Source organism: Caenorhabditis briggsae (assembly GCF_000004555.2).
Source record: "Caenorhabditis briggsae complete genome, chrIV, whole genome shotgun sequence".
NCBI classification, from domain to species: domain Eukaryota; kingdom Metazoa; phylum Nematoda; class Chromadorea; order Rhabditida; family Rhabditidae; genus Caenorhabditis; species Caenorhabditis briggsae.
This window is the reverse complement of record NC_013487.2, coordinates 9,325,094-9,337,412: the sequence shown is the minus strand read 5'-3', so window position 1 is coordinate 9,337,412 and position 12,319 is coordinate 9,325,094. Positions and strand designations below refer to the sequence as shown.

General features: G+C 39.8%; 3 protein-coding genes across 3 annotated transcripts in view; 1 reads left to right on the top strand and 2 right to left on the bottom strand.

Annotated features, from left to right (window-relative positions):
- Positions 1-138: 138 nt before the first annotated feature.
- Positions 139-2,064, bottom strand: Cbr-wdr-46 (the record flags this gene model as incomplete). The annotated part of the gene is made up of 5 exons (XM_002633601.1): positions 139-447; positions 497-1,280; positions 1,325-1,593; positions 1,641-1,768; positions 1,815-2,064. The coding sequence occupies 5 exons, from the start codon at positions 2,062-2,064 to the stop codon at positions 139-141; spliced, it is 1,740 nt and encodes a 579-aa protein (XP_002633647.1).
- A 2,290-nt stretch (positions 2,065-4,354) lies between these two features.
- Positions 4,355-10,429, bottom strand: Cbr-ccr-4 (the record flags this gene model as incomplete). Its single annotated transcript, XM_002633600.1, is given in 8 exon segments — positions 4,355-4,500; positions 4,546-5,064; positions 5,111-5,575; positions 7,380-7,971; positions 7,976-7,995; positions 9,722-9,980; positions 10,039-10,142; positions 10,192-10,429. Coding segments are annotated over 8 exon segments (2,343 nt in total), but the record flags the coding sequence as incomplete, so codon positions are not given.
- A 1,291-nt stretch (positions 10,430-11,720) lies between these two features.
- The window catches only part of Cbr-sec-24.2, a gene marked incomplete at both ends in the record, with an annotated part of 4,813 nt that continues 4,214 nt past the window's right edge, over positions 11,721-12,319 (top strand). The window contains one exon of the mRNA XM_045235699.1: positions 11,721-11,790. Coding sequence (XP_045092361.1) covers positions 11,721-11,790 — 70 coding nt within the window. The remainder of the gene's footprint in view (positions 11,791-12,319) is intronic.

Below are 12,319 nucleotides of genomic sequence, written 5' to 3'. Positions count from 1 at the left end.
CAATTTTAACTTTTTCTTTTCATGTCTATTAATTGAATGAAGATTTTTGAAATTTTTAGAAGCTTTAATAATGCAAAAGAAACAAATATAAATTCCAACAACTTAAAATCAACAAGAAAAACAACATGATAACATTCTTCACTTAAGCCTATCGAGAATGTGTTTCTTTTTCGACTGTTCTGCTTGCTCAGGTTCTCCGAAGACCTCTTTCTCGACAGCATGCTTCTCCATATTTCTTTCCATTCTAATCTTATCTTTGACAATGTTTTTGCGTGCCTCCATCTTCCATCCGCTCTTCTTGCTACGCATTTTGTGACGTGGTGTGTATTGAACCGACATCGGACGGATGTAGAGTATCTTCTTTCGTTCCTCCTCTTCCACTTCCAAAAGACCTTCATTGACTTTGTTGATGTCTTCAGGATCCAGACTGATAAGTTCTGGTTGCAGCTGAAAATAATTAGAAATAACTAAAACAACAAGTGTTCTGTCGGATTACCTTGTCGAGCAACTGTTTGATTTCTCTCTCTTTTCTCTGTGATTTTGTCTCATATGGATTCGATCGCAATGTATCCACGTTTGGATCTCCAGCTCCCGGCACCAACATACTTGTAAATCCTCCAGCGTGACCAATTCCGAGCACATCTTCCCATGGTACGAATCTCAAATCAGTGACAACTCCTCCGCAATTGTGCACCAAATATGGTTCTTTGCAAGTTCCATTGTGCATTCCTCTGAAGACCTGTACATGATTTCCAACTGCGCAAGCAACGTCCAATTTTTGGGAGATTGCCACGTTGGAGACACCAAATGGGAGAGAGTATGCATGAAGCTGGCGGAACATCCGAACGTCCCAAATACGACACTTTCTATCCAATCCAGTAGTCGCCATGTAGTTTCCTTGGTCATCAACTGCAATCCCTTTAACTGCACTCAAATGAGCAAGAATCTTGACAAGTGGTTCTTTGGAGTTTGGAGACCATAGCGATACTGTTCCATTTGTATGTCCAGTGTGAATGATAGCATTAGCTGGATTCTGACACATTACATCGAGAGTTCCACATTTGGTTGCGAACGAAGTGATTTGTTTTCCAACGGAAACGTCAACATAATTGAGAAAAGAGTTGCGCGAGCCACCAACGAGGAGAAAGTGACGAGGTAAGAATTCAAGGCGAGCTGTGTCATACATCGTTTTGAGACAATGTAATTCGGTTCCCAGATTATCATATACATATGTATAATTCTTTTGAGCAACTGCGATGAAGTTTTCCGTGTGCAAAAACCTAAAACTTAGAATGAATCAAACAACAGTAATCGATCTGCTCACTTGACATCGGAAACCTTTTCCATCACATTTTGCTCGAAATGAAGATGTTTAGTTTGCCAGTCGATAGCAGCCAGATGTCCTTTTCTTCCACCAATAACCAAATGTCTTCCGTTGTCGGTGTAATCAATGTGATATGGTCCGAAACGTGGGAGCTTCAATTCGAAATGTTTAGTGGCTGCCGCCAAATCTACAGCTTCGACGATGTCTCTTTGACGAACGCTATATGTTAACACGTTGTCTTCCTCATCATCTGGAGCCACGAATCCTGCCTGGAAAATGTTTTTTATAGTATCAAAAATGGAAAAGAAAAAGTTACATTTTCAACAAGCCGCTTCTCCGCTTTCGCGGTTGCTTCGATTCTTCGCTCGAATTTCTCTTTTGTCATTTTCATTTTTTCCTGTTGAAGCTTCGACCTCATTGTTGAAGGATCAATCACACCAGCGCCTGAATTCAAATTGTTTTTTGAAAATAAGCCACTGAAAATATTCACCAGTATCGTGTCTTTCCTTTTGTGCATTAGTCAGCTTCATTGGTTTCTTCGGTCCACTATCTTCTTCATTAGCTATTGGTTCCTTCTTTTTCCTCAACTTTTTTGGCATCCCGATTCCAACTTGCTCCTTCATTTTTTTGTATTCCTTCCAACTCATTTTTTCTTCAACACCGCGAGCAGGAGTCACATCAGTTGCGTTGAAAGAGATCTTTTTGACTCCATCAGGTTTTGGCTTTTTGATTGGTGCCATCTTCAAAACTTAATATTATTATCGTTCAAAGCGAGATGTTTAAATACAAGAATTTGTATATTTTTATTTAAAAAAAAAGAAAATTGTAGGAGCTTGTCGTCATCTGAGACGCATAGTCCGCAGTGTATGATGACTGTGTTTACAGACAAACGTTGACCGTATAGCAGTCAAAAGGCGGGAATTTGAAAAAGAATTGCAAAGAAAACAATAGAATTCACCAGCGATTTGTTTGACAGAGAAGTATTGTTTTTAGGTTATTTTCTACCGATTGATTGTTCCGACACACTGGATATGCGGAGAAGTATCGAAATCGTCGAGCACTGGTGTGACATCTGAAGACTCAAACTAGCCGAAAATAAGACGGCCGTTATGCATTATGGTAAACGCGATCCTAAGACAGTTTATTTTATTAAGGGTTCCCCCATTACTCCGCATCGCTCATTCAAGGACCTAGGTATACTAGTTGATGATCAACTTCAATTCGACAAACACATCAATCTTATTGCCTACTCTGCTAAACTCAAGTCCCGCCAAATACTGAAAACGTTCCAATCGAAAAACCCTTGTTTATATTTCCGTCTCTTCGACACCTACATTAGACTGGTCCTCGAATACGGTTGTGAACTTTTCGATCCATCCAATGCCACACTTGCCAATAAACTAGAATCTCCTCTTCGTTTTTTCACCATAAAAGTCTTTCAGAGATGTAATATGCACTTCAATTCATACAACGATCGCCTTTCCCAGTTCTCTATGCTAACCACCCTTCATCGCCGCACCCTTCTAGTTCTTCGTACCTATCACAAAATTGTTATGAACTCATACCATTTTGCCTCTATGTCGTCCTACATTCTTCCCAGCCATTCTAACAGAGCCCCGTATTTGTTCAAAATCAACGGTTAATACTTTGACTGCTTCCTTCACAGAAACTTGTCTATGTGGAACCGTGTATGTAAGGTGATAAATTCTAAGCTCAGTCCGGTGGCGTTTGCTAAGCGAGTAGGAGCGATTCCTTATGATATTCTGATCCCTCCCACTTGACATACAGGGCTCTAGTCGGTCCGTCTGGTCATTTTACTTTTTTATTTGTACAGGTCCCATTTCTTGCCAAATTATCTATCGATTTCCCCCCCCCCCCCATGCATTGCAAATAAATATATTATTATTATTATTAAAACTTTCATTGCACAGCCGTTTTTTTAACTTTATGAGCTGGAGTCATAAAACTCAAATTGAGAAGTACAACTTTTCATTCGAATGAAAAAAAGATTCAGGGAAATAAAGTAATTATAGTAACTACAAGAATAAAGTGGGAACATCAAAAGAAGGAGGGGGTTAATTCGAGACCGATAACAAAGAATTCAAAGCAGGAACACGCAACTTGGACGAGAGGGTGGTGGAGAGAGTTGGGATGAGAGCAGAAATTGAGAAAGTAAACATGAAGTGCTCAAAAACTATACATGGAACCAGACAAAGAAAATTACTGTAGGATATATTGGCAATGACGGTAAAATAGTACACAACGAGAGGAGAGGCCAGGAAGGGAAACTCGGCCAGCGAGCACCACGCAAGAATATTCTACTTTACCAAAACTCAAGATAAGGTCTCTAATCTAAATTTATAGTTAACTTTCTCCCTCTTCCCCTCGCTCTCACTGCACACCGACACCGTAACCGTGCGTTGCGAGACCATTTCGCCATGAAACCCTCAGTAAACGAGTCACGAAAAAAAAAGAATCTACTGAATAATTGGGGGAAGACATAAAATAAACGAGAGAAAAATTCAATTCTTCTTTTGGTAACAAAAATTGCCAAGCGAAATATCTGTGTGAAGTAATGAAAATTAAAGTGGAATAAAATTTGAACACCCCATGGGCTACCAAAATACGCAATAAAACTGATCAAAAGAGCTTATGAAATAAGATGAAATTAAGTTGGAACTACAAGTATAAAGAGAGAATAGAGAGAGAGAGAGAGTCGGATCGAAAAAAAGAGAGGGAGAGAACTCGTAGAGAACAGAAACAGATGAAAATGCGTGTTGAAACATAATTCAAAAATATCACAATTCGAACGAGTTATCAATCGTACCAAAACGACATCTATACGTAAGTTTTCTTATTTTGAGAGGAAAAATAGGACAAATACAAGAGAATTGGGGGGAGGAGGAGTGTTGATAAACGGATGAGGTATGAGACAGAATGGGTGAGAAAAGGGGGAGAGCCAGTTGTACACGAATTGAATCACGGATAATACAGTTACCATCATCATCTTAGGAACGAGTGTTGAGTTGGTGCCGGGTAACCGCTTCCGATGACACCAGCTGGAGGATGACCCGTTTGTTGTGGTGGAGGTGGTTGTCGCTGATGTGTTGTCGGTATTATGGCATATTGAGCCATAATAGGAATGTGATCGGATGGTACATGGGGATGTGGGAAGCCTGGAATTCGTGTCTTACAGAGAAAACATATATGAAAAGACTTACCGAGAATTTTATTCGTTGCAACCCATTGTGGATCAAATGGACCGAGAATTCCGAGTCTGGCCAGTGATTGTGGCGTCGCGAAAATGTAGTCGATCATTCCTCTAAAGTCCAAGGTGTAATTGGTGAAGGGAATAGATTGCAGATCGCAAGCCGAATCTAGCCGAAGGGGATGGCTGATAACGTTTTTGTCCGACGAATTGGTAAACTTTTCAAGACACGAGTCCTCTCGGAACGACTTTAAATCCAAGTGTCGCCGTGTGATTTGGCCTTTAGAGAGATACTCGAAGACTCCAGAGTCTGGCAAAGAATTCAAATCTCCACATATGAGCACAGGAACTTGCTGTTGAGTGATCATGTATTTCTTTGAAACGTCTTCGAGAATTCTGGACACTTCATGAGCGAGCATCATGGTTTGCACCAGCTTGACGTCACAGAACTCGGGATCCCAATGAATATGTGCTGTGCAAACGACAAGTGGATTTCCAACAACGTTATCATTAGCTGGGATAGTCATTCGTCCTAAAATATGTTTTTGAATAAAATTGAAAAAGAGATGATGGCTTACGATTGGCATAGACATTCTCCTTGATCTTCAACACAGCGCAAAGCGCAATATTGTCACGAGGCATGACTCGATTGAGCATATTTTCACTTGTGGATGCTTTCTTCATAGCAACAGACGAAAATTCGAAAACTTGTTGCCGATCCATATCGAACTTATCAACTTTCCAGAAAATAGCACAACCGTCCACATATTTTCTTTCCTCCTCGCCCATGGTCTTTGCACGAGTTTTAGGAGCAAATATTCCTGTATATCCGAGTGTTTTCAGTTCTGGGAGGAACAGTGTACGATACTGCTCAGTCTCGACCTCTTGCAAAGTGATAACATCAGCCTCGTAGGTGCGTATCTCCTTGATGATAAGCGACTTTCGATACTCCCAATTCAGAGCCCAGGAAGGACAGTAGGAGTATTGGTTAACTGTGGCATATTTGTCGCAGAGCACATTGTAGCACAGAACCGTGAAAGTGGCTGAAAAAAAAACATAATAAGTATCTTGTTCTCGTTGAAAGCCTCGATAATTCGATAACTTTGGAAAAAAGTCTGATTACCAATAGGACGTTCCGGATCAGCATGTCGAATCATTACCCAGTTGCGTTCAGGTGGTGGATGAGTGTTAACTGAAAAAGGAATAGTTGAGAGTTATGCCAATTTTCATAATTTCACCCTAACGTCTTCTATTGTATTTAAATGGGGACTGAAAAGTTGATATTGTTATGCTTTGAGCTTTTATTCCTTTTTTTAGAATACCATCCATTCCGCAATGTTATGGGCACTCATTGGTCTGTTCAAGCGCAGCAGAAACGTTATTATTATACAAATTTAGCATCAAGAAACTACAGTAGCCCGCTTGAGAACATTCATAGGTGAACAGAAAAATATTGTAATGATTTTTACAGGGCAACCTGGCATAGACACCTACAATGAATTTTTCGAAAGTTTAAGACTGAAAAGACAGCGAAGCCGAAACTTCATCTAAAACTATAATATATTTTCATTAACTTCCTCCATACATTATTCTTTATTGACTATGAATTCGCATTTTTTTCAAAATCTATACGAAAATCGGAACGTCTGCTGTAGCTGAAAAAGAAAAGCTAAACATAGTCTTGCTGAGCAATTTCGAGGATCATATTCTATATTTATCTTCGATCCACAGTTTTCAGACACAGGCTGCATGTTCAAACGACCAATCCACTCTCTCTGCCGCCACTGGTGGCTAAATTCAATTATCGCCTCGGACGGCTCGAAACCGTGTGCAAACATATCGTGCATCATAGGGCAACCCAAAACACTCTCTGTCACACTCGTCGTCAGAACACGGCTTGGTTTATGTTGGGTGATGGTGCAGGTTGTGATCTGAGGAGGAGGAGGAAACACTCCAATTGGATCATTTGTAAATAACACGGTTGTTCTATTGTTCATATTTTTCCCTATTCTGGGAGCTCAGATAACTCTCCAAATAAAGTAACGGTTTTCGATTGTTTAAAGTTGTGAAGATTTTGAGAAGTGGGAAATATATGTCGGTACCAGAAAGGCTCATTCTGGACGTATTCATTTCTATTGTCACAAAATATTGCTGATAACTCGTTTATCAGTACCCGCAATCACCTGTTTCTCAACACTTCCTGGCTGCTTTCACTATATGCGCAGATACCAAAACAATCTGACTCTAATCTTCTACACGCCTTTTCAATATCTCTAAACTGTCAACGAACCACCCATAGATCGACATTGAAGATGAGGGGGAATATCTGACACCGTCCGAAAGTGGCGGCAAAAACTTGTTAACGCACCGACACCACTACCGTCGCCGCTGTCCACACTCATACCGTTGGCATTGCCGCCATCGGTCTCTCTCCTGTCGTTATGCTACAAACGTATACACGTTCGCTTCATATCTATCTCTATGTCGCTTCTCAGTCTTACGTCAAAATATGGCGTAATCGCCATCGACCATGCGTGCTGCTTCTCAATGCCAAAGAGATGCGCAGAGATAACAAGAAAAATGAAAATTCAGATATGCAATAGGTGATCGTGCGCCCCAGAAAAATATTGGTCTAACTCAATCTGTGTCTGGATGTCAGTTGTCAGATAGTTTTTAAACCGCTATTTGGAATGAAACGTTCAGATAAGTGAAGAGAACATGTTTAAGATAGTAATCAAAGGAAACAGTTTGCGACAAAAGAAAATATTAGTAGAGAAAATTCTGGTGGTGGATATTCTTGGGGAAAGCATAAAATTCCCACAGAGGAAAAAAATGGGGAAAACTCACCAAAAGTGTGTGATGGGGTCAAAACATTTTGAACAGGGAGATCACCAGCATTTGATGACTTTGGCAGTGAAGAAAGAATCTTGACGAAATTCGCAGGGATATCTTCTTCTGATTTGTTTGAGATTGAACTAGGTGATGTTGTAGACATATCAGATAAACTCGTGACAGAGAGATCATTTGTAATCAATGAAAGAGCATTGTCTATCGGATTCATCAACGATGATCGTGCTTGATTATTCCAAGATGAAGAACTTTGGAAGTGAGAAAAACTGGGCTGTTGGAAACTGTGATAATGGTGTGCATCGGAATTTGTTCGTTGGCAAGGCTGATGTTCATTGTAACCGTAAGACAAGGAGTACCCATTAGATTCGTGATTTTGGCGTCTTCTCGACTGGAGAATAGCAATAGGAAAACTTCGCGTGTGTCCCAAAGCTTGTTTGAGGTGAAACTCTTCCTGAGTTAGAAACTCATAGCTGAGATTTTCTTCAAAAACCATCGGACGAGTTCCCGCAGTCGCCATTTCAACATAATCATAAATATGCGGTAGATCTGGTGGTCGGTAGTTATTCTCTGTATCCGCACTCCGGTGTTGCATATGCAGACCATTGAAATGTGACTGGTTTGGATGAAAATGACCCTCCGACTGAACAGTTGGAATTTCAACGTCCTCGCAGCTCCTACGTCCCTGTCGTTTCTGTTGCAATTCGGCCCATCGTCGAGCTCTCCGTACAAATCTTTTTCCACTCGAGTTTCTTCTTGATGGCGACTCGCTTTCTCCGCTGTCGCCCATGTTCGAAAACTCTTTCAGAGCATTCTCGAATCACAACCAGCGTTCAAGAATAACACAATAAAGAGATACAGTAAGAATAAGTAGAAAGTTTAAGTGAAAGTAGATGGAATACAGTGAAAACGAAGAAGCACTTTCAAAATACAGAATGAAGATGAAGACTACTCTCAATATAGAAAGCCAGTCAGGGCGGAGTCTTGTTCCCGTTTCAAACTCATGCAATGTGCTGCCGCCGATTGCTGCAGACACACACAAACACACGAAGGAGGGCGTACACACTTCGAAGGAAGACACTTTTTTTCCGAAAGAGGCGGAGTTTTCTCCAATCGTCAACAGCGAACGGCAGAAGGAAGCGAAAAGAAAGTCGTGGTGGAGAACGAGGAGAATATGGGGACCCGGAGAACATAAGAAGAACAGATGATCATAAGCGAAGAAATAGAGTGACAGTGAATTGAAACGCAGACGGGAAGAACCAAAAAACCGTATACGAATGGTGGTGGTGGTCACTCTGCCAATATACGTTTCTGCGTTTCTTCAGTTTAAACTTTCATATGCAGGGCTTTCAAAGGAAACTTTACTGTGAATGGATGGCTCGTTGGATATAATGTTCGCAAGTTCGAGAAACAAAAAAAAACGATTTTGAAAGCAAATCGACCAAAACCAGTGTTGCTGAATCCGAATAGTGATCTCCGAAGAAATCAGAAGGAAATCATACTCTCCCATTATTGTAGTTTAGCGCTCAAGTATTCTTTACAAGACATTTGACAAGTTCACAAAAATGTCTTCCCATTCAGGAAAAGGCAGAATACATGTAACTATTTTTTAAAAAGGAGGTATCCAAAAAGTCAGGATCCGGAAAAATTCCCAAGTAATTCTCTTCAGATTCCGTCACTTTATGTTACTAGTTATTTTGTTTTCTTTATTTCGCTATTAGATACTTTTCAGTAATGTCTGACGAAAATAGAAATAATCTGTAATTTAAAAAAACAAGTTATGTACTACTTTCCATCTCTCTCTCTCTCTCGTCACAAGTTTAGGTTGAGAACCAACGTTGTCTCGGTTTACACTAAAGTATTTATGTGATTCGATTACGATTATGATCACCCTTGCATGTTGGTTCGATGCTGTTTTTTTTTACTTTCACGCGAAAGCTGGAGAGGTGAATGAGACAGAGGAGGCATTAAAAAGAGAAAGTGACAGCATGGGAAAAGAAGACAACGGATAACAACGATAACGAACGATGGTTAATGAACTGAAGAAGTTTTAGTGAAAGAAAGCAAAAGCGAAGCCTATTACGGTTCTGTCGTGCAACTGTTACGTCATTTAGGGACGTCCGAATGGAAAATAAGATGAATTCGTGTTGAAAGGAATTGACTGAAACTTCAGCGAACTAACTAGGCTGATATCCCCGTTTCTTTTTTACTAGATGAGATAATTGTTTTCAAAAAGCTATGATGAAACCAAATTTGGGTTCTGGCACTAACAGTATCCCCATTGAAGATTTTTTTTACGTAAGAAGACGCTGTACCAAGAACTATGCGTTTAACAAACTCACTTGTCAGATGGTCGAGCAAGAACTGCAGGATCTTATGTGCTCCATTGGTCTCATGATAGATTTTGCTTATCTCAGGTGACAACGGATTTCCTTGAAGACCGAGTGTCTGAATTCGAAACAGTTTTCCGAGCTCATACGGCAGTACTCGCAGTTGATTGTGATTCAGGTACAGATGGCACAATGAGATCATATCGCCGAGTTCTGTTGGAAGTGACCGCAACTTGTTGTTGGATATGTCGAGCATTGTTAAATTGGTCAACTGAAAAAGGATCCATACTCCATAGAGGGACAGTTTGATTTCAAAAAATAGTAATTACCTGCGCGATTTCGGGTGGTAATCGAGACAATTGGTTATTGTTGAGGAACAACGCCGACAAATGGGTCAACTGCCAAACGGCAGGGGAAAGATTTTTGACTTTGCCTGAAAAATGCGGAACTATATTTGAAAGTATATTAGATTGAACACATACCATGTATTTCGAGTTCCGTCCACCGTGTCTGCCTTCCTTGAGCAATTTCCTCATCGGTCATCACTCGATGCACTCGGCTCATTCCATTTGTCAAAGTTTTTTTGCCATCGTTGTTCTCAGATTTGGTGAGCGGTTGACCAGCTCCACCACCCTGTTTGTCTTTGTACTCTGTTGAAGTTTCACCCGATGCCATCACATCACTGAAAAAAGAAGTTAGACTGGAAGAAAAACAATGCAATCATATATTTTTTGACCCGCTCAAATTCTAATGCATCGTTAATCTCTGATAATGTATATACTAGAAACTTACATGAACAATGTCCCTTATAAGTGAACCACGAACAATAAATCGATGGTACGAACAAGAATAAGTTCTGCTCTGTCTATGTCTACTGTCTACAAAGTATACACCAGATGAGAGACCCGCAGCGAGAAAATCGATAGTCAAGCGACCGATGATTATTTCATCAGACACACGTTCATCCTTTACAAACCAAAAAATCTATGATGTACGATATATTACTACTAAAAATAGGTTGAATATTACTGTCAAGCAATTATGAAATTTTTTTAAAAATTTTCTTGAAAACAATTAAATTGTATCGTATTTTTGATATTTAAAAAAATCCGAGTTGGAATTTAGCTCATCGAGACGATTAACAGTCCACAATCAATATTTTTTTCAAATTGAATTCGTGTGATTTTAACGAAACACTCATGAAAACATTCAATTTTCAACCAAAATTGAAAAATTGCAGAAATCTACCTTTTTGAAACTCTGACCATCAAAACAACGAGTCATCCGCCAGAACTGAACTATTTGCTGAAATATAAAAAAAAAATCTCGGATGGAAAAATGAGAAATAGAGCTAAAACTGTCTTCGGCTTTCCGAAGGTTGCTTCAATAGTGGGCTGGTCAGGGGAACGCGCCGCTGCCTGCGAATCTAACTACGGTATTTATTCAACGATGGATGCCAACCGCACTTTCCCCCCTGAATCCAGAATATTATTTCTGCAAAAACTTTCAAACAAAGGAATTTCTATATGAATTTATATTTTAAGAACATAGATTTTTCGCTTTTCAGCATAATTTATAGTTATTGATTTTTATCACATTTTTCTAGTTGCCGAGTTGGCACTTTCTTACTCACTACATAAACCTTTGCTGAATATGATGAGCATGTGGGTTGTAATGGTTCATCATCTTGTTCCTTTATTGGTGCTCATACGAGATCCTCCCTCTAGTTGTTGATCTTCTTTTCTATTTTCGTACAGTAACTGTTCTCTAATTTTTATTGTTCCTCTGAAAAATTCAACTGTTGACGTGGAAAGCGACAGTGAGAACGATGGTGTGAACGACAAGACAAGAAGAAGAACATACAACAATCGAAAAACGGTTCAAGATTTATTGAAAAGAACCACACTTTTGGCGAGACAGAAATCAGAGATGCGAGCATATGAAAAAAAAGAGGATGAAGAAGAATTTTCAGCGAGAAGGAGAGACAGAACGAGAGTAGACAGCGCGAGCTATGTGCATACCGAGACATGACACGTTTAACTTTTTTGCAAATGGCATATCTCAGCAGGTTACATTTTTGTGCATGATTTTTACGAGCTAAATTAATTTGATCAATGAAAAATGTAAACTAACTGCCAAAAAAGAAACTGTTTGTTCAGCGACAGCTGAATGATTCCGTTTTCGCGGGATAAATCATGAAAAAATCATATCCTCGATTTTTTGGCGCGGTGTACTTTGTCGTGTCCGTGTTTGCACTTCCATCGTCTACAGTAGTCTCCGTTAAGAGAGCACACCAAATGGGAGGAATGTAAGGTACATACCATCATTGTTCCGATTACAAAGATTACACTTCCAATGTCGGTGATCAGGCAGGTACACATACGGGTTGATGTATGTGCGGCAATATCGGCAGCGGACAATATTCGAGCATTGAATAATGTTGAGATTCTTTACGTCTCGGAAAGGATGTAAAGTGATGGCAAAAGGTAGTCGACTCTTTTTTAGAAGTTCCTCAGTTTGAGGAACCTGAACAAGAGTAGAACGAAATATACTGAAAACGGACAAGGTTTTGAGTGTTGAGGGTGGAAAAATTTACTTTGGATCAACATG